Raw genomic sequence first — 19,087 nt, 5'->3', positions numbered from 1 at the left:
ACACTCTGGCCTCTGGGCCTCCACAGGGCTAGTTGGAGAGCTGTTGACCTCAGCGATGGGTGAGAGAGAGATGGAGGCCAGAGAAGACAGCAAGTCGTACTACCTGAAAGCTAACTGGGGACTGGGGAGGGCACCTCGGGGCTCTGCGTCAGTTCCCACCTTCTTCCCCATGATAATGGTTCATGTCAAGCCCTTAAAACAAGCCAAGTACTGCCTTGTATACTAACTTTGAAAGCAGTCTTTGGTGGCTCTAGAGTCAGACTGTCTGGGTTTAAGTCCCAGTTCTGTCATTTGTGATATAACGAAGTAACTTAATCTTTCTGAGCCTTTTTTTCTTCATCTTTAAAATCAAGACCATAACTGTGCTTACCTTCTAGGGTAGTTGTGAACTCTGAGAACAGTATCTGGCATGTAGTAAATGCTTAATAAATGTAAATGGTTTTTATTGTCAGTAATTCATTTAGTCCTAACAACAACCCCATGAAATAGGTACTGTTATATCCTCATTTTATAGGTGAGGAAATCCACAGTGGACTGCTAAGATTGGGACTGGGGAGCCACAGAGTTGCCTGGCTTCCCTCATCTCCCCAGGTCCATCTGCCTTGGTAACAGTCACCTTTATTTTTCTGAATTTTTGTGTACCAAGTCACAGAAGCACCATGGTTATAGGGTGGTTAGAGGGGGCTCCTAGGCCAGGAGTCATACTGGCTTAAATCCAGTATGAGTGAGAGCAAGAACCTAGCAAGGTTGCAGCAGGCTCAGAGCTCAACCCCTCCCCCATCCCCACCAGGGAAGGCTCCTCTCTGCTCTATAGCAGGAGTTCTTGGTTGCAGTATGGCTCTGCCCCCAGAGGAGGGCTCCTTTGGGGCAGGCCATTTTCTTTTGCAGCTTTGGCACACATCCCTCCCATCCCATCCTGACCAAGCAGTTGAGTGAGCACTGGGTGCCAATCTTGTCTGTATATCAGAACCATCAGTGGTGTTTATTCTGTTTTCTTATTAGAGCATGTTTAATTTCTGTGTTTTCAAAACTTATAAAATCAGACCATATGAAAGGTAAAAAGTGAGGTCTCCTCCCTTCCATACTTCCACATTCCCAGTTGGTGTATGTTCTGTGAGATATTCTGTGCATGTATGAATACATTCATACTCTCCCTTCAGTTTGTTCATTGTTTTGATCATTTTATTTTATTTTATTTTTTAAAGATTTTATTTATTTATTTGACTGAGATCACAAGTAGGCAGAGAGGCAGGCAGAGAGAGAGAGGGAGAGGGAGGCAGGCTCCTTGCTGAGCAGAGAGCCTGATGTGGGGCTCGATCCCAGGACCTCAGGATCATGACCTGATCTGAAGGCAGAGGCTTTAACCCACTAAGCCACCCAGGCACCCTGTTTGTTGTTGTTGTTGTTGTTGTTTTAAAGATTTTATTTATTTATTTGACAGACAGAGATCCCAAGTAGGCAGAGAGGCAGGCAGAGACAGAGGAGGAAGCAGGCTCCCTGCTGAGCAGAGAGCCCCATGCGGGGCTCGATCCCAGGACCCTGGGATCAAGACCTGAGCCGAAGGCAGAGGCTTTAACCCACTGAGCTACCCAGGCACCCCCCAGGCACCCTGTTTTGATCTTTTTTTTTTTTTTTAAAGATTTTATTTATTTATTTATTTGACAGACAGAGATCACAAATAGGCAGAGAGGAAGGGAAGCAGGCTCCCCGCCGAGCAGAGAGCCTGATGCAGGGCTCGATTCCAGAATCATGACCTGAGCCGAAGGCAGAGGCTTTAACCCACTGAGCCACCCAGGTGCCCCTGTTTTGATCATTTTAACACATAGAGTGGAACACTGTGCATATTAACCAGTTTCGTTTAACAGTATAACTTGGAGATCTCATATTCCAGTTGTATGTATGTATATATATAATCCTTCATTATTGATGGCTGCATAATAGCAAGAATACGTAGAATAGGTAAATTTATGGAGCCCTACCTGGGTATCAAGCAATACTTTACCTTTATTACTCATTTAACCCTCAAAACAGTTCTGTAAGGTAGGTCTTACTGTTCCCTGATTTTATAGATGAGATTAAGGTCTGGAGAGGTTTAGTGACTTGCCCTGGGTCACACAACTCGTCAGAGGTGGAACTGAAATTTGACTTTAGACCTCTTGGCTCTTGACCTCTAGGCTTTACCATATGGTATGTTTGGTCTTGCTCTTACAGTGTTGTAATGAGTACCCTTTAAGCATCTCTAGGATAAATGCCTAGAATTCTGTGGAGCTGCTAGTTTGAAGTAATGTGCATTTAAAATATTCCCTAGGGGCACCTGGTGGCTTAGTTGGTTAGGCCTTCAACTCTTGATTTCAACTCAGGTCATGATCTCAGGGTTGTGGGATTAAACCCCAGGTCAGGCTCCATGCTCAGTGCAGAGTCTGCCTGTCCCCTCTGCTCCTCCCCCTGCTTGTATGCTCACTTTGCTCTCTGATAATTAAATAAATAAGTAAATAAGTAAATAAATAAATATTTGAAAAATTAATAAATAAGTTAAATATTCCCTCTTACGACATTGCCTTGAAAGACTTGGTACACTTTGCACCAAGAACCGAGGCCCTTCCCAGATGGTTTGCACTGGGATTTGGCAGGGTAATGGGTTGAGAACTGATGAGGAGTGAATTCACTGGTGAATGAAAATAGGAATCTAGGTCTTCAGCCACAGTCCCATGTCAGATGGTGAGAGTATAACAAGCTGGTACTTGGATAGAAAGGTAGGGAAAACTTTGAATGAGAAAAGAGAAGGAGGGCTATGGTATATATCAGAGTTGGCAGGCAGCCTGCCAGGATTAGAGCAGAGCATGACGGGAGAGAGAACTGATCACAGAGGTAAATTCTGTAGACCCTTGTGTACCTCTTTTTTTCTCTCTTTTTTTTTTTTTTTTAATTTTTTTTTAAGACTTTATTTATTTATTTGACAGAGATCACAAGTAGGCAGAGAGGCATGCAGAGAGAGAGAGAGAAGAGGAAGCAGGCTCCCCGCGGAGCAGAGAGCCCGACGCGGGACTCGATCCCAGGTCCCCAAGATCATGACCCGAGCCGAAGGCAGAGGCTTAACCCACTGAGCCACCCAGGCGCCCTATGTACCTCTTTCTTAATAGGCGTGGTAGTTCAAAAACTAAGGAGGCTTGTGTCTCCTGTCTTGGTTCATCCTTAAGTAGAACACCAGCCTTGCTGTATTTGTGAGGGAAGGAGCTACTTCCTGGGCCCAGAGGCCTGCCTTATGGGAGGAACTGTGCACCCTCTTCCTTTTTCTTTCCCGGTGTTCATTATGGCCTTCCCATTCCCTCTGTTTCCCAAACTTGCATCATCATCCATCTCACCCGGTAAAGGGTTGTGACTGTTAAAATCCAGCTCCTCCCACCAACCCAGACCCACCAAATCAGAATCCTGAGGATATGGGCCTGGGAGCACATACCCAGGTTCTGCTGACCAGGAGTCTTGAGAAATGATGCCCTGTTGGATTAATCATTTGTCATGGGACTTGAGAATAGGAATCAGGACATCCAGGAGTTCTAGTTCCATCTCTGCCACTAACAACTCTCGTGCGTTGGACCAGCTCCACCCCTCTTGAGCCCAGGGAACTTGTATCTGAACCGTAAGAAGGTTGTTCTAGATACTGTCCAAGTGTTGGGCTCTGAAGTTACTCTGAAGTTAGCTCTGAAGTAACTCGCCAAAGCCGCAGCCAAGCATATTACGTTCTTTGTTTGGGAGCCCAGCACATTCTTCTAAAAGAATAGATCAACACTTACCCCACAGATCAAATCATGAATTCAGTTGGTACACCAATCCCCAGGGAAGAGCTAGCTGCCTCTTACAGGGTCTGAAACTCTTCAGCTTTTTAGATCCCTTCAGACCTGGGTGGCTGAACAGTGAGGCAGATCCTCTGCCATTTTGGGGTTTGTACTCTGTCCCAGCCACCCAACCCTGCCCCTTCTTTAAGCTCTCCCAAGGAGGCCGTGGGTTCAGGTTTGGGTTTGGGGCAGAGCTACCAGAAAGGGCAGGGAGTGCAGAGGGCTTGATCTAGGCAAGTGGGTACCATGGCTTCATGTCAGAATCACTCAAGGGCTTTATAAAAATAATCTGACAGGGCACCTGGGTGGCTCAGTCGTTAAGCATCTCCCTTCGGCTCAGTTCATGATCCCAGGGTCCTGGGATCGAGCCCCGCAACGGGTTCCCTGCTTGGCGAGCCTGCTTCTCCTTCTCCCTCTCCCTCTGCCTTCTGTTCCCCTGGTGTGTGCGCTCTCTCTTCTCTGTCAAATAAAATCTTTAAAAAATAATAATAATAATCTGAGGCCTGGGCCCCATCCCCAGCAAGTCTGATGTTTTTTAAGGTCCCTAGTTGGCTCTTGTGTGCATCCAGTGAAGAACCTCTTGTCTTAATAGTGGTGCTGATTCCAGGTGGGCCCAGGAAGGTAGTGAGGGTATGCAGCCTGCGGGGAGTGAGGAGTTGGGGCTGTGGAAGGGGGATCTAGTCTGGGCTGTTCCTTCCTCTCAAGCAGCTGAGAGGGTTTAGGGAAGAGGCCCAGCCCAGGCAGCCAGCGTTGGTTTCATGGAAGCAGAATCTGAAACAATACCCAGGAAAAGAAAAGAAGTAGTACCCTAAGGGTCTCTGGAACAGGAAAGGAGAGAGGCTCCAGCTTTCCCCCTGCTATCATCCCTGTTCCTTTTCCCAGTGCTGTCTTCCCTGCCTGTTTGGAGCTGTAACAGTAATCCTGGCCCTCTCTTTACCCCTGGTGCTGACTTGGACCAAAAGGGTAGAGCCAGGGAAACTGGAATCCCCTTCCCTCCCCTGATCCTTCAGCTTCCTGGGCCGCATTTCCTGCATTTTCTTTCCTCCTCCTGTTCTGTGAGTCAGAGTCCCTATATCCAGCAGGTTTAAACTCCTCCCTCTCTGGCTCACTGAATCTGGGTGGGGAAACTGAGGTCAGGAGGGGGCCGAGGCTGAATGAGTCACCAGAGCTCAGCTCTCATGCCTCCACCCTCCCCTTTCAAGCTCTACTGACACAGTTCATCAAACAAAAATGTGAGCCCCCTGTCCCTCCCCCATGTTTGTGCGAGCTGGGGTGAGGTAGAGTAGGGTGTGTTTGCAGCTGAACCCCAGCCCCTGTGACGAGTGCCTGAGGCTGCCAGGATTGTTGCAACAGCCCAGCACATAAAAATGGATTTGCTTTTATGGCAGTCTCCAAGATATATTTGGCTCCTATGGTTTGCCAGGACCCAGGGTCATGACCTACTTAGCTCTGGTCACCTGGCCAAGGAGGGTACTCATGCACAGTCTCTCTGATCCTCTCCATGCCTGCAGAATCCAGGTTTGCCGCTTGGGAAGAAGCAGTCATTGGCATCATGGCATTCCCCAGCCCCCTCCCCCATCCGCCCACCTCCAGAATTTCATCACTGCTTATTGTGCCTCTAGCTCAGAGGAGCCAGAGACATGTCTGTTTTTGGTAAATAACTGTATGAAATTCCCCACCCCTGTCGGGAATCTTAAGGGGGAGTCCCAGATGTGCTCTCCTATGTTAATTGTTCCCCACAGTCCCAAAACAGTGTGGGCTCTCAATCCTCAACCAGGAGCAATGACAATAATAGTTAAAATCCATGGAGTACTTAACGCATGTCAGGTGCTTTGCATGATTGTTTCATTGAATCTTTACAACAACCCTGTGACATAGGGTTTTTACTGCCCCTACTGTACGGAAGAAGAGACCAGGCTCAGAAAAGTTAAAGGACTGGCCCACAGTTATGTTGACCTGGGTCACAGAAGCAGAGGTAGATTTAGAATCCAGGCAGGTTCTCATTTGAACCTGTACTCTTACTCAGTATATCTGCTGGGACATGAGACAGGGTGACGTGAGGTCAGGGGTCCTCGAGAGGCACATGACCCACACATAGACCCCACTACCGTCCAGGAGGCCATCTGGGTTCAGTTGTGCAGGTATTCATTAGGCCCCTGCTGTGCCTGAGCTCTGAGCCAGACTTCTCTGATCAGAGCAGGAAACGAAGTTTCATCCCCACCCATCATCTGCAGCCCCAGCTGGGCTCACCCCAAGGGGCCTGAGGCTGCGCAAATTCCTTGGACCCATTCCAGTGCTCACTGATGCTTCCCAGTCATGGGAGGCCCGCCCTCCCCACCACACCGCTGCACAGACACATGAACACACATTTCCCCAGGGTCAGCCTCCAGTCGTCCAAAACCCCTCTCTCCTTTCTCCGTAGTAGAACAAGGTCCTTCATTGAGCCCAACCCTTGGGGCTGTTCTGTCATGTCCCCTGGCAGTACCAGAGGAGAAGCTGTGTCCCATAGCCCTGGGGTCCTGGCAGTATTCGGGGGTGGGGGAGGAACTAGACAAGGCTTCTCTCTGTCCCAGATGCCTCTGGCTACTCTGTAAGGCCTAAACAACAGCAATTGAGAACATCAGGGTAGGGCTGGAAGGGTAGGCTGACTGCCAGAGAAGGGAGAAAAACACCAATCACTGAGTCACATACTAAGTGCTTACTGTGGGTAGACTCCTGTCAGGTGCTTTACACACATTGTCTCCCTAAATCCTTTCAGTGGCCCTGTTAATTCCCCCTTTCCAGAGAAGGAGGCACATTGGCCAGGCAACTGTATAACACAGCTGGGATGTAAGTCTTTGACTTTCTGTCCCTAATCTTCATCACTGTATTTCTTCTTCCTTCTCATCAAGAGCAAAAAATTCAAGGCTTATTAAGTCAGGGAAATGGGGTGCCAGGGTATTTGTCCCTATGTGATCAAGTGCCAGATGAAGGAGGTAGAAGGGTGGGAAAAGTGAAGGCTTCCTGAAATCAGGAAGGCCTGTCCCACCTTGGAAACATCCTTAGATGTTAGAGATGACCTAAGAATCAGCCTTGTAGTCATGGGGTGCTGGTTCAAGAGAAGACAGAGAGATGAGTTTTCCTAGCTTTGAGTGGTAAGTCATGCATGAGATCTAGAAAGCCAGGGTGGAGAACAAGAGACTTGGCACTGGAGAGCTAGTACAATGTTATACGTAAAAGTTCCTCCCAGTTCTAGAGGCTGACAGACCTGGGTTCAGATCATGGTTCTGTCACTGAAATCTAGTCCCTCATTTATAAGGTGGGATGTTAAAGGAGGGTTGAGTTGAGGTTCTTAGCATAGTGTCTGGTATATAGTAAATACTCAGTAAGTGCTATCCATTATTACTGTTACTGTGTAGTATTACTGTTCTATTTTGGCCAGTACTATGGTCATAGTAGGAATTGATAACTCTGCTTAAATGTATGAATCCCTGGGGCTCTCTAGGAAGCTTAGAGCAGAGAGTCCCAGGCCAAGAGAATGAGTAGTTAGTTATATGGCCAGGAGTTGGGAGTTGTGTGTTTCATTTTCATAAAGCTACAGATTTAAGCAGAATTAGAAATCTTTTTTTTTTTCCTGAAGTTTTTATTTATTTGAGAGAGAGCAAGAGCACAAGCAGAGGGGAGACTCAGAGGGAGAGGGAGAAGCAGACCCCCAGCTGAGCAGGAAACCTGCCATGGGGCTCCATCCCAGGACCCTGAGATCATGACCTGAGCTGAAGATAGACACTTAATGACTGAGCCACCTAGACACCCCCAGGGACACCCCCAGAATTAGAAATAAATGTGAATTCCTAAATCATAGATTTCCACACAGGTCATTAAGACAAAGGGAGGTGTGAGGGGTTGTTTCTCATGTTTTTATGCAAGACTCCCTTTGCAGAGACCAGTGGTCCTTGGAATCTTAAGCCTTTAGGAAGTTGGGTTGAGCCTGTCAGATGCAGAGCGATCCAGATTGGGGATCCCTTGAAATCCAGATGCCTAGAATTCTGAGGCTCTCCTTATATAGTATATGCCCATTCCCAGCCTCTCCATTTCCAGGACCAGGAGTGGGCATGTGGCTTTAGAATCTCTGTGGGTATTTGAAAAGAAGGAGCCACAGTAAAATATAATAACTGTGATGATAGGGTAGCTAATATTTGCTGAGGATCTACTTTATGCTCACTTTAATTCATAGTAGTTAGTAGTAGCTATGCCAGGTAGGAATGATTCTGACCCCCACTTGGGAGATAAAGTAAAGCTTAGTGAAGTTCTACATTTGCCCAGAGTAACATGGTCAATACCTGGGAGAGGACAGACATAGCCATATCTCTGCCTATTCTTTTTCATCACTCACCCCTCTAGGGTCCTCTCTCTGTCAGGTTAGATCCAGTTCCTTCACACCTTCCCAGGACCTTACCAATAGCCCAGTAGGTCATCTCTCAAAACGCCCATGTTAGGTGTTTGCAAATCATCACTGTGGCTACAGGTCTGAGTTCAGTTGCCCAAGAGGGAGGACATAGTTGGCCCTAGTCCTTGATCATTATCTCTTTTCTCAAGTATTGGTTGGTATTCTTTGTCCCTTTCCTTTGCCCTGGCAGCATTTTCTCCTATCCTCTACTCCACTGGAGAGTTAAAGTTAAGGCAGGGGTAACAAGGTCTTCACAGAGGACAGATCTATAACAAACAGTTCATTCCCAAGGCCTCCTTTATGTGGCCAGGCAGTGGTCTTATTCCTTGGGAGTCCCCTTCTGGGTCAAGAGGGGAAACCTGGCTCATCTCCACAGACAGACTTATTAGGCTGTCACACTGTGGGATGGGAAAACGATGTCACCAGATCACTGTGGCATGGAGCAGCCAGGCACGCTTCCTGGAAGAGAGCAGGTTTAGGCAATCCAGAATTTGGGCGCCTGGGTGGCTCAGTTGGTTAAGTATCTGCCTTCAGCTCATGTCATGATCCTGGAGCCCTGGGATCAAGCCCTGCATTGTGAGCTCCTGGTCAGGAACATGACACCTTGCTGTACTTTTAGGAAGAGAAATCCATCTTGGTGAATGGTAACGATTGGAGGGGAAAATTTTTTTTAACTGGTCTCTTTGCCTCCAGATTTTTCAGAAAAAAAAAATCTGGAGGCAAAGAGACCAGTTTAAAAAAAAAAAAACAGCAAGCTGCAGTGCCTGGTTGGCTCAGTTGGTTAAGCATCTGCCTTCTGCTCAGGTCATGATCCCAGAGTCCTGGGATCGAGCTCCACGTCAGGCTCCCTGCTCTTTCTCTCTCTCTCTCAAATAAATAAATAAATCTTTAAAATATAAATAAACAGCAAGCATTTAGTAAATACATTCTTTCTATGTGCCTGGCCATTTCCTTTCTTTATTAGCTCAGTGGATCTCAGAACAGCATTGTGAACTGAGTACTATAATTATCTCAAAACTTTTCAGTGAGGAGATCACTGCTCACTGAGGTTCAAGGTGACTTTCCCAGAGTCTAGCTAGTAAGTTGGGAGAGTCTAGACTGTCTGATTCCAGAGCCCAAACTGTTAACCATCATATTCCAGTGTCATTCCCCTTTCAGGAAGGAGGAGGCTCTTTTGCTGGGGGAAAGGGAGTGTGGGTAGAGGCCATGAAGATAACAAACAGGGATACAGGAAGAAGGGCAGGCCTGGGGACAGCAGGAGGAGCTCAGATTCCAGAGTAGCAAGTTTGGCTGATGGGGAGCCACAGCAGGTGTTGGAGAGTAGGAGTGATGGAACCAGGAAAAATTACTCTGGTAATAGGTCTCATCAGTATGAAGGATAAGCTCAGGGGTCTTGAAGGGGGAAGGGAGAGGAGATTGGAGCTGAGGGAGCAGACTGTAGGTAGTACTCCTGGATCTATAGAGAGTCCCCCACCCTGTCTTCCCTGACATTCCCTTTTGTCCCCTCTGCAGCCATCGTCAGCCAGTGGCAGCAGGAGTCCAAAGAGAAGGTGGTATCCCTCCTGCTGTCCCACCTGCCCCTACTTCAGCCAGGCAACACGGAGGCCAAGTCGGAGTACATGAGGCTGCTGCAGAAAGTGCTGGCCTACTCGATCGAGAGCAATGCCTTCATCGAGGAGAGCCGCCAGCTGCTCTCTTATGCCCTCATCCACCCGGCCACCACACTGGAGGACCGCAATGCACTGGCCCTCTGGCTGAGCCACCTGGAAGAACGGCTGGCTAGTGGCTTCCGCACCCGGCCTGAGCCTACCTACCACTCACGCCAAGGCTCGGATGAGTGGGGGAGCCCTGCAGAGCTGGGCCCTGGGGAGGCAGGGCCAGGCTGGCAGGACAAGCCACCCCGGGAAAATGGACACGTGCCCTTCCACCCATCCAGCTCAGTGCCGCCAGCCATCAACAGTATTGGGAGCAACGCAAATGCAGGTGAGGGAGTGAGGGTCCCAGAAGGCCATGCCTACTTGAAAAAGGTCAAACTGGGCTCTTCACTCGTTCTTTGGCCTTGAGCAAGTCACATAATCTCTCTGGACCTCAGCTTTATGAGGCTGTGCAGAGCTTGTGAACTGCCATTCCAGGAGCCATGTCTGACCTACAGACATGTCTTGTTGAGCCCAAACTCAGTGAATCTTTGCTTTTGTCTTATTATGTTTTAAAATAAATTTGGTGACATAAGAAATTGGTAATTTTCCCCTAAAAATCCAGATTTCAGTTTCTCTTAAAATTGTTTAAAAAGTCCGGCAACTCAAGTCCTGTAATCCTGTAGCAACAATAAGATGGCCGAATATTGTGTTCCCTCACCTTAAGACCCTGTATATGTGCCCCAGTTGGCCTGTGCCCCTAATGACTTCTTTGGGGCATGTCTGATACCTGCTAGGCCTCTGAAAGCATTGAGTTACTAGATGTAATCTAAGGTCCCTTCCAGCTAAGACATTGTGGATTTGTGTTTATGGCTTCAGCTAGCAGCATTGTTTCTGAGAAATCTGTTTGTAAGCCTGTTTATGTAAGATATAAGTCACACTGTAAGATATTAGTGATAGCAGGTAACATTGTTGAGTGTTGACTGTGTTGTAAGTGCTTTACTGACATATCTCACTTAATCCTTGTCACAACTTTATCATCAGCCTCATTCTAGAAATGACAAAGTTATACACAGAGCAAGTAGTAAAATGGTCCGAAGTTCAGACCTAGCAGTCTGACACCAGAGTCTGCCCCTGGTGACTACTCTGTTCTCCAGCTAAATGGTCTGGAAGGGCTATGTTGGTAAGCACCCCAGAGGCTAGGGTGAGCAGGAGGAGCTGGTGAGTTTTTGAAATACTACTTGAAATGAACAGGATAAGGGGAATGTGGCATTTCCAAGGTGTGGTGAGGTAGTATGATGTGACTCCAGGTGTGAGAGGTTTCTAAGATTTAACCTCAGCATGGCTGGTCCCCTTTGGCTGGCTGGTAGTGCTTAAAGCAAGCCAAGAGAGAGTGGCAGTGAAATGTCATCCATGCCAGTAGGTGAAGTGAACCTGGGTCTCCTGGTGGCACCTGGTACACGCCCTTCGTGCTCTGAGCTCCTTTCTTCCCCCAGTTTCATATGGATGTCCTAGCTACTTGTCTCCTCCCAAGTGCTGGTAAGGATCGCAGGAAGTAGAGGGATAGGAAAGCATTTTTGGCACTTCTGGCAACACAAAGTATGTTAGACCATGTTTTATAGTCTTAGAGCATCATAGTTTCTGGGTCCAAATTGGGAAATACAGTAATAAAGATAATTCTAGCTCAGATTATTGAACATTTAGTCTTTTTCAAAAGGTGTTCTGAGAAATTTACACAAATAAATTCTTGGGCTGAGTCATAGAAAAGTCACCTGTCCCAGGTAGTATAGCCAGAATTTAAATCCAGGCAGTCTGGCTCCACAGCTCATACTTGTAACTACTATGCTACATTACTTCCATGTAAAAGTGACCCTCCCATAGACACTTAGACCTCATCGAGGGGAGGGGGTATCCATATATTTCTTCCTCCCCACAATGTCCCAGTGGGGCACAGCAGCTATTAAAGGACTAAGCTGGAGCAACGTCAGATAGAGGGGTTGAACCAGAAGAGAAAAAGGAATTGGGCATTCCAGGTAGAGGACACAGCATGAAATGAAGACACAGGGGTGGCAAATTGGAGTGTGCAGATGTCTGGCTGGGATGGAGAGATGCAAGGGTTTAAATGAGTAATAACAGTCACAGACATTCATGTTTACTGCGTGCCTATCCCTTTGCCAAGGACATTACTTGGAAATGGAGGCAGTGATTTTCCCAGGATCATAAAATTAATAGGTGGTGGAGCCAGAATTTTAGTGCAGGTCTGTCTTGACTCCCAGATCTCAGTATATTAGGGCCACATTCTGGGGGGCCTTGAAGGATAGGATGAAGCTTTTCGATTTCAAGCAGTTGCAGGAAACCGGAAACCATTAAAATATTTTTGAGTGGGGAGCAAGGATTGGCCTGTAAGGGCAAGCAGGGTGGGTTTGGGGTGCTGCCAAGGACAGACCAGGGTTTCTTGGAGAGAGAGTGAAGTCCTGGATCTCCAGCCGGCATTCCTGTTTTTATACATGCTGTGGCCGGCCTCCACCCCAGTCCCTGGTCAAGCAGGGCTCCTCAGGAACTGCACGATCTAATCAGGATAATTTCCTGCCTCCTCCTTCACTGAGAAGGGAGGAAAAGGAAGCCATGGGCACCAAGACAGGCAAAAAGGAAAAAAAAAAAAGCCTATACCGAGTCCCATGGGGCCCAAAAGGTGCCATTTCTGGGAATCCAGGCCCTTGGGAGAAGCCATGAAAAGAGGACCCCAGAGGTCACAGGCAGAGGTGGAGGCTGGCCTGAGGGTATGGATCAGTGCACTGCCCTGTCCTTCAGGTGATTTCCTGGCTAGGAGCATAGACTGTCGCAGATGAAGGAAGGTGGTCTGGGGCCTGTACCAGACTGGTTGTTCTTCCTGGGTTGAGTTTCAGTGGAGCACTGGCAGGAATCCCAGCCTTTCCATCAGGAACAAGGCTATGGTTTTTCTGTAGCTGCCTCCCAACTCCCTCTGGCAACTGGGGCAAAGTGCTTCTGTTCTCTGAGTATTGATGTTCTCACCTACACAGGGTGAGGCTTTTTGGCTTTGTGTCCCTGTCTTTTTATTTGACTTTGGGTACTTTTGAATTCCATGTGTCAAGCTCAGAGGCACCCTTAACACCCTTAGGATGGACCATGGGTGCCCTCCTTTAAGCTTTTATGAATCTGAGGGCTCTTGTGTATCACGCCCTGCACCTGATCCTGGTGATGCAGAAATGATTGAGCAAGGTTGTTATTCCTGCAACTGCTTGCAATTGAAAAGCTTCACCCTACCTTCAAGGCCTCCCAGAATGTGGCCCTAATACACATGAGCCCAGAGTCCAGTGCAAGAGGCAGGCTGGTGGTGGAGGCTACTGCTAGGCTTGAGGCAGTAACACAGGGCCCTCACAAGTGCAGAGGGAGAAGTCACAGAAGAGCTAACACTTGAGTGAGGAGTGAAGACCAGGTGGCCGGCAGGAAAGGGTGGAAGAGCAATGAGTTCTGCAAAGGGAGTAGTTACATGGAAAGGTCTGGAACTCGGAACTTGCACTCTCCTGAGGATGGTTAAAATCAAGTAGGAACCCTTTTCTTACCTCAGGAATGGGACAGATGGAGAATATGAAACACCTTGTGGAAGACAGCCTGGATTCGCCCTGAGTTACTGGGCCTTATGGGTAGCTGATTTAGCTCAGTACAGGAAAAATCTTTGGGAGGTCGTGAGGCCCAATGATAGAGATGTTGAAGAAGCAGTTTATATATTCCATTCATTCATTTGCTTTACAAATACTAACGAAGCAGCTCCTCCGGCCCACGCCCCACTATAATTACTGAGGCTGCAGTGATCTTTAAGATAGGAAAAGTCCCTGCTGTCACAGATCTCATATTGTAGCAGGGGTGTACAGTTAATAAGCATGTAAACAATGAACTAGGTGAAGTCATTCCAGGTTGTGGTAGGTACTGTAAGGAAGACAAGTAAGAGTCATACGATAGAGTAACCAAGATTGCTGGAGGGCAGCCACTCAGGGAAGGCCTTGGAAGAGATGATGCTTGCTGGAGATCAGATTTTTGGGAGCCAGCTGCTAAAATCAGGAAGACAAGAAGAAAGAGCAAATGCAGAAGTCCTGACGTTGGACAGCTTGAGTGTTCCAGGAACAAGTGAGGGTTGGTGGGGAAGCCAAAGCTAAAAAGGCTTGAACTGAAGAGTGAGCTGGTGGAGTTGAGAGTCAGAGGTGAGCAGGGCCCAGGTCCCACAGGGCCTTGTAGGTATGTGGAAAAGTTTGAATTTTATCCTCAGTGTGAAGGAAAGTCATAGGTGAGATTTAAAGTAGGGACTAACTTGGTCAGATTTGCGTTTTTAGAAGAATCACCATGGCTTCTGTGAGGTTAATGGGCTGTAGGAGGCAAGAATGAAGGCAGAAAACCAGTGAAGAGGCTATAGCAGTAATTCCAACAAGGGACACCAGTTACAGACCAGAGTACTGGAAGAGAAAGTGGGAAGATTGAGAGATGTGGCTGAGAGTTTGCTGATGGGTAAGGTATGGGGAATGAGGTAATGAGCAGTATCTCGTAGGTGGTTCCCCTCAGACCCCAGGGTCCCTTCCTGTTGTTGGATTCTGGGGCTGAGCTGCTGTCCATGGCACCAACCAGGGGGCATGATCTCTTGGGGTCAGATCTCCAAACCTGACCTCTTGCCTCTCCCCCTCTGGCCAGGTCTCCCCTGCCAAATTCACCCCAGCCCGCTGAAGCGCTCCATGTCGCTCATCCCCACGAGCCCCCAGGCCCCTGGTGAGTGGCCGAGTCCGGAGGAGCTTGGGGCCCGGGCTGCTTTCACCACGCCCGACCACGCACCCCTCTCACCCCAGAGCAGCGTGGCCTCCTCTGGCAGTGAGCAGACGGAGGAGCAGGGCTCCAGCCGGAACACTTTCCAGGAGGACGGCAGTGGCATGAAAGGTATGACAGGGGAGGGTAGCACTAGGACCCTCTGAAGAGAGGTTTCTGCATAGCTTAGAGGACAGAAGGGAGCCGTGGTAGCTTCCAACTTCCTGTCCCATCACCCTCGGCCCTGGTCTGACAGCCCAGAAACCCCTGCCTTCAGACATCCCAGCCTGACAAGGAAGCCAGGACAGGGCAGTAGCTGATGTTCCAGGGACACCAATGAGGTCATCCTAGTACATACCCAGTCAGGCAGGCAGAAGGCTCAGATGTCCTGATACCAGGGAAGACCACCTAGAACGGTGTGACTGGGCAGGAGAGGAAGTGGCTTATGGGGCCATCTGGGTGGCTCCATTGGTTAAGCTCCATTGGTTAAGCTCAGGTCATGATCCCAGGGTCCCAGGATCGAGCCCCATATCGGGCTCCCTGCTGAGCAGAGAGCATGCTTCTCCCTCTCCTCTGCCTGCCACTCCCTCTGCTTGTGCTCTCTCTCTGTCAAATAAATAAATAAAATCTTAAAAAAAAAAAAGTGGCTTATGGACCTTTGGCTTTCCCCTACTTCTGGTTTTCTGCAGTTTCTGGTGTTACCTCTGGTTGTATACGTGTATTCCCTCTTCCCCCCCTTCAAGGTGGAGTTCCAAGGGGCTCTGGAGAAGGTGGTTGATGCTGGGGCCTCAGAGTCCCACCAAGGCTGGAACATTAAAAACTGCAGAAAACTGCTCCCTCCCCACAACCCTTCCTCTGCCAGTCATAAGGGCCAGATTCCTGACCTTTTGCTCTCCTTTTCCATAGATGTGCCCTCATGGCTGAAAAGCCTCCGCTTGCACAAGTATGCGGCCCTCTTCTCACAGATGAGCTATGAGGAGATGATGACACTGACTGAGCAGCATCTGGAATCTCAGGTGAAGCCAGTGGGACCATGGGGAGGTGGTGGGGGCAGCACCATTTTGACGTTACTCTTGCGGCCCAAGCCTCTGGTGTCTCTTCAGGCCCTGGGGGCACCCCAGGGACCTTAGCCTCACACTTCCAGCTTCCTATCCCCTTCTGCCTCTACCACAGAATGTGACCAAAGGTGCCCGCCATAAGATAGCGCTGAGCATCCAGAAGCTGCGTGAGAGGCAGAGTGTCCTCAAGTCCCTGGAGAAGGTGAGGATCTGGTATCTCCATCTCCAAGTCCAGCTAACTGCGTGGTGGCTCTGGGTGGCCTACCCTGGGGCTTTCCCCAGTCCTTAGGTCTGACCTCCAGAGAACCCAGCCCTAGGGAGGCCAGGAGCAAGTCAGATCACAGGGTTCATGGGCCTGTGGCCGAGAGGCTCCCCTCTTTTTCTGTCCTGGTCTGTGTCTCCAGACTTTGTCTCTGTTAACTCAATCCCTGTTCCTTTCACTTTTCCATTCCTAACTAATGTCCTGATGGAGCAGAATGTCACCCGGTGTGCATGATCTCTTTCCATTTGGTTATTTCTCACTCACTCCTCTTCCATATCTGCCTTGATTTGCATTCCTTTTCCCTTTTCCTGCCACTTGCTTTCTGGTTCCATCCTTGGTGGGACCCTGAGGCCCAGCATCAAACCCCCTTGGAACTGACCCCCTTGGAACTCCACTTTGAAGTGGGGAAGAGGGATTACATTATACAAATGTGTACATATCTGTGTATATATGTGAGCTTGTATTGTCCTTACCTCCTTTCTCTAAGTGCTAGGACTCAGGGTTCCCCCAGCACTCTCCCAGCTCTGACCCCTCTTGTGTAGTGGTTCTGTGTAGCTTTGGGGGTCAGCATGTGACCCCGGATGTGTCCTCCTTACTCAGGATGTGCTGGAAGGCGGGAATCTGCGCAACGCTCTGCAGGAGCTACAGCAGATAATCATCACCCCCATCAAGGCCTACAGCGTCCTCCAGGCCACTGTGGCTGCTGCCGCTGCCGCCACCCCTACTGCCAAGGATGGGAGCCGGGGAGAGCCTCCACTGCCAGGTGCTGAGCCTTCCCTGGTTCACCCCGGCACAGACAAGGGCACTGAGGCCAAGGACCCTCCAGCTGCAGAGAGCTACCCCCCTCCACCAGCTCCGGCTCCCACTGATGGCAGTGAGCCAGCCCCGGCTCCCGTTGCCGACGGAGACATCCCCAGCCAGTTTACACGGGTGATGGGCAAAGGTGAGACCACGTAATGCCCAGCAAGAAGTTCTGGGACAGGGAGCCAATTGAACCCAGTCATCAGGGATCCAAGTTAAATGATGGGAGCAGAGCTTTTTAAAGGACCCTAGTGACTATATCAGAGAGTGGCTGAGACTGAGAGTAGCAAGGCCCCACCCTTGGGTATGTCTAGGTAGGTGGTAGGAGACAACCCTTATTTACCCACACAGTGTCTCCAGCCTCAGCAAAAGGCGGAATGATGTGTCAGTAGATATTGTGTATAGTATGAGACAAACCCATTCGTTCTTTCACGGGGTATTAAAGTCCACAGGATGGGGATGGTGTAACTCACAGTGGGCTTGGCCTTTCCTAAGGCAGCATGGCGTAGCCAACTTTACGATTGGATCCATATCCTTTTAGCTGTGTGACCTAGGCCAAGTGATTCCACCTCTCTGAGCTACTATTGTGGATTTATATATGTTCATGATAATCGGGTACCATGCTTCGCACATAGCTAGAACTCATCCAGCCTGAGTGTCCTCTTCCAATACTTGTGCTGGCCAGGAGGGCTGAAGGAGCTAGAGCATGGCAGAGGACATGCTGGGGCTAACTTCCCTCCCTTTCCGTTGTCCCTCAGTGTGCACCCAGCTGCTGGTGTCCCGACCGGACGAGGAGAACATCACCAGTTACCTCCAGCTTATTGAAAAGTGCCTGACTCATGAGGTGAGGCCTTCTCTAGGGTCCCAAAAAGGGCAAGGCTTCCCCCATCGCTCTCAGTATCCGTATTCCTGATGTGGCCCTCAGTGCCCTGCCTGGCTGGCACCCACCCAGCGTCTCCAGCCCTCATCTCACCAGTGTTGGCTCTAGTGGCTGCCGTGAGCTCTCCTTCTCAGAACCTTACTACATGTTCTTTCTCTGGGGAGCGAGATTCCCCTCCCTTCTGCTGGTCCCTCAGCACTTAGTTCAAATGAGTATACCTCAGGGACACCTTCACTGGCCCCGCCTAGTAGATGAGGCTTCTCCTTCGCAGTGCTTGTCACAGGTCAGATGGCCTGCATGTCTTCTGGCCCGCTGAACCGTGAGCTCAGTACTGTACATGTCTTCTCCCCCGCTGAACCTGTGCCTCCCAGTACTCCCTGGCACAGAGCAGGCAGGCAGTAAATAACTTGAGTGGGTGAATGGAAGGCAGATCTGAACAGAACACCCTCCCCACTTCACGCTCCCAATTTCAGGCGTTCACGGAGACGCAGAAGAAACGGCTGCTGTCCTGGAAACAGCAAGTTCTGAAGCTCCTCCGGACCTTCCCGCGCAAAGCCGCTCTAGAGATGCAGAGCTACCGGCAGCAGAAAGGGTGAGGGGCCGCCAGGGTGTAGGGGCCTTCCTTCCCGAGTCCCTTGGTGGTGGACAGGTGGTGCTCAGTGGGCTGATTACGTTCTGGGCTGGGAATTTGTTTTGTTCATTCAGTCACTGGGTGACCTTCCACAAGTCACCCAGTGAAGACTTTACCAGGAAAAAACGTTGGTGTTCTCAGCACTAGAACAGGGTGCTGAGCTGGCAGAAGCAACACCTACTTCATGTTCTCCCCTGTGTGCAGGGTGCTGTGAAGTCCCTTTTCTCCCCTGTTCTCCCTGTTTCTCCTCTATTCTACTAAATACCGCATTTGAGAATTCAAGTTAGGAGAACTGCTATAAGTGGATATGAGGAAACCTTTATCCGCTCCCATCTCCATCCTGGGGTTTCCTTGGGGCGGGAGAACAGTATGTGATGCAAGGACTTGGGCAGGGAATCCTTGTTCAGAGCAGGTCTGTGTTCTGTCCTCTCCATGGGGATTCTGGTGGGGGAGGTGAGGAAGGGGCAGACAGAGGGGACCACCTCAACTGACACCATGCCTTCTGCTCTCTCACAGCTGGGCATTCGGCTCCAACTCGCTTCCCATAGCTGGCTCTGTGGGGATGGGGGTGGCCCGGCGGACCCAGCGGCAGTTCCCCATGCCTCCCCGGGCCCTCCCACCCGGTAGGATGGGCCTTCTGAGCCCTTCAGGCATCGGGGGCATCTCCCCACGACATGCTCTCACTAGCCCCAGCCTTGGGGGCCAGGGCCGACAGGTGAGCCAGTGGGAAGCGGAGGGCCTGGCACTTCGGGG

General features: G+C 49.6%; 1 protein-coding gene across 2 annotated transcripts in view; it reads left to right on the top strand.

The window, feature by feature from the left end:
* The window catches only part of SAMD4B (sterile alpha motif domain containing 4B), a 38,607-nt gene that overhangs the window by 14,344 nt on the left and 5,176 nt on the right, over positions 1-19,087 (top strand). For both annotated transcript variants that reach the window (XM_059383782.1, XM_059383781.1), the window contains exons 3-10: positions 9,772-10,242; positions 14,595-14,834; positions 15,609-15,718; positions 15,876-15,962; positions 16,623-16,965; positions 17,582-17,667; positions 18,177-18,295; positions 18,851-19,049. In XM_059383782.1, the coding sequence (XP_059239765.1) occupies positions 9,879-10,242; positions 14,595-14,834; positions 15,609-15,718; positions 15,876-15,962; positions 16,623-16,965; positions 17,582-17,667; positions 18,177-18,295; positions 18,851-19,049 (1,548 nt within the window). In that variant the 5' untranslated portion in view covers positions 9,772-9,878. The remainder of the gene's footprint in view (positions 1-9,771; positions 10,243-14,594; positions 14,835-15,608; positions 15,719-15,875; positions 15,963-16,622; positions 16,966-17,581; positions 17,668-18,176; positions 18,296-18,850; positions 19,050-19,087) is intronic.

The sequence above is a fragment of the Mustela nigripes genome, chromosome 17 (assembly GCF_022355385.1).
Source record: "Mustela nigripes isolate SB6536 chromosome 17, MUSNIG.SB6536, whole genome shotgun sequence".
Lineage (NCBI taxonomy): Eukaryota > Metazoa > Chordata > Mammalia > Carnivora > Mustelidae > Mustela > Mustela nigripes.
The sequence above is the reverse complement of the archived record's forward strand: the minus strand, read 5'-3'. Positions and strand labels throughout refer to the sequence as shown.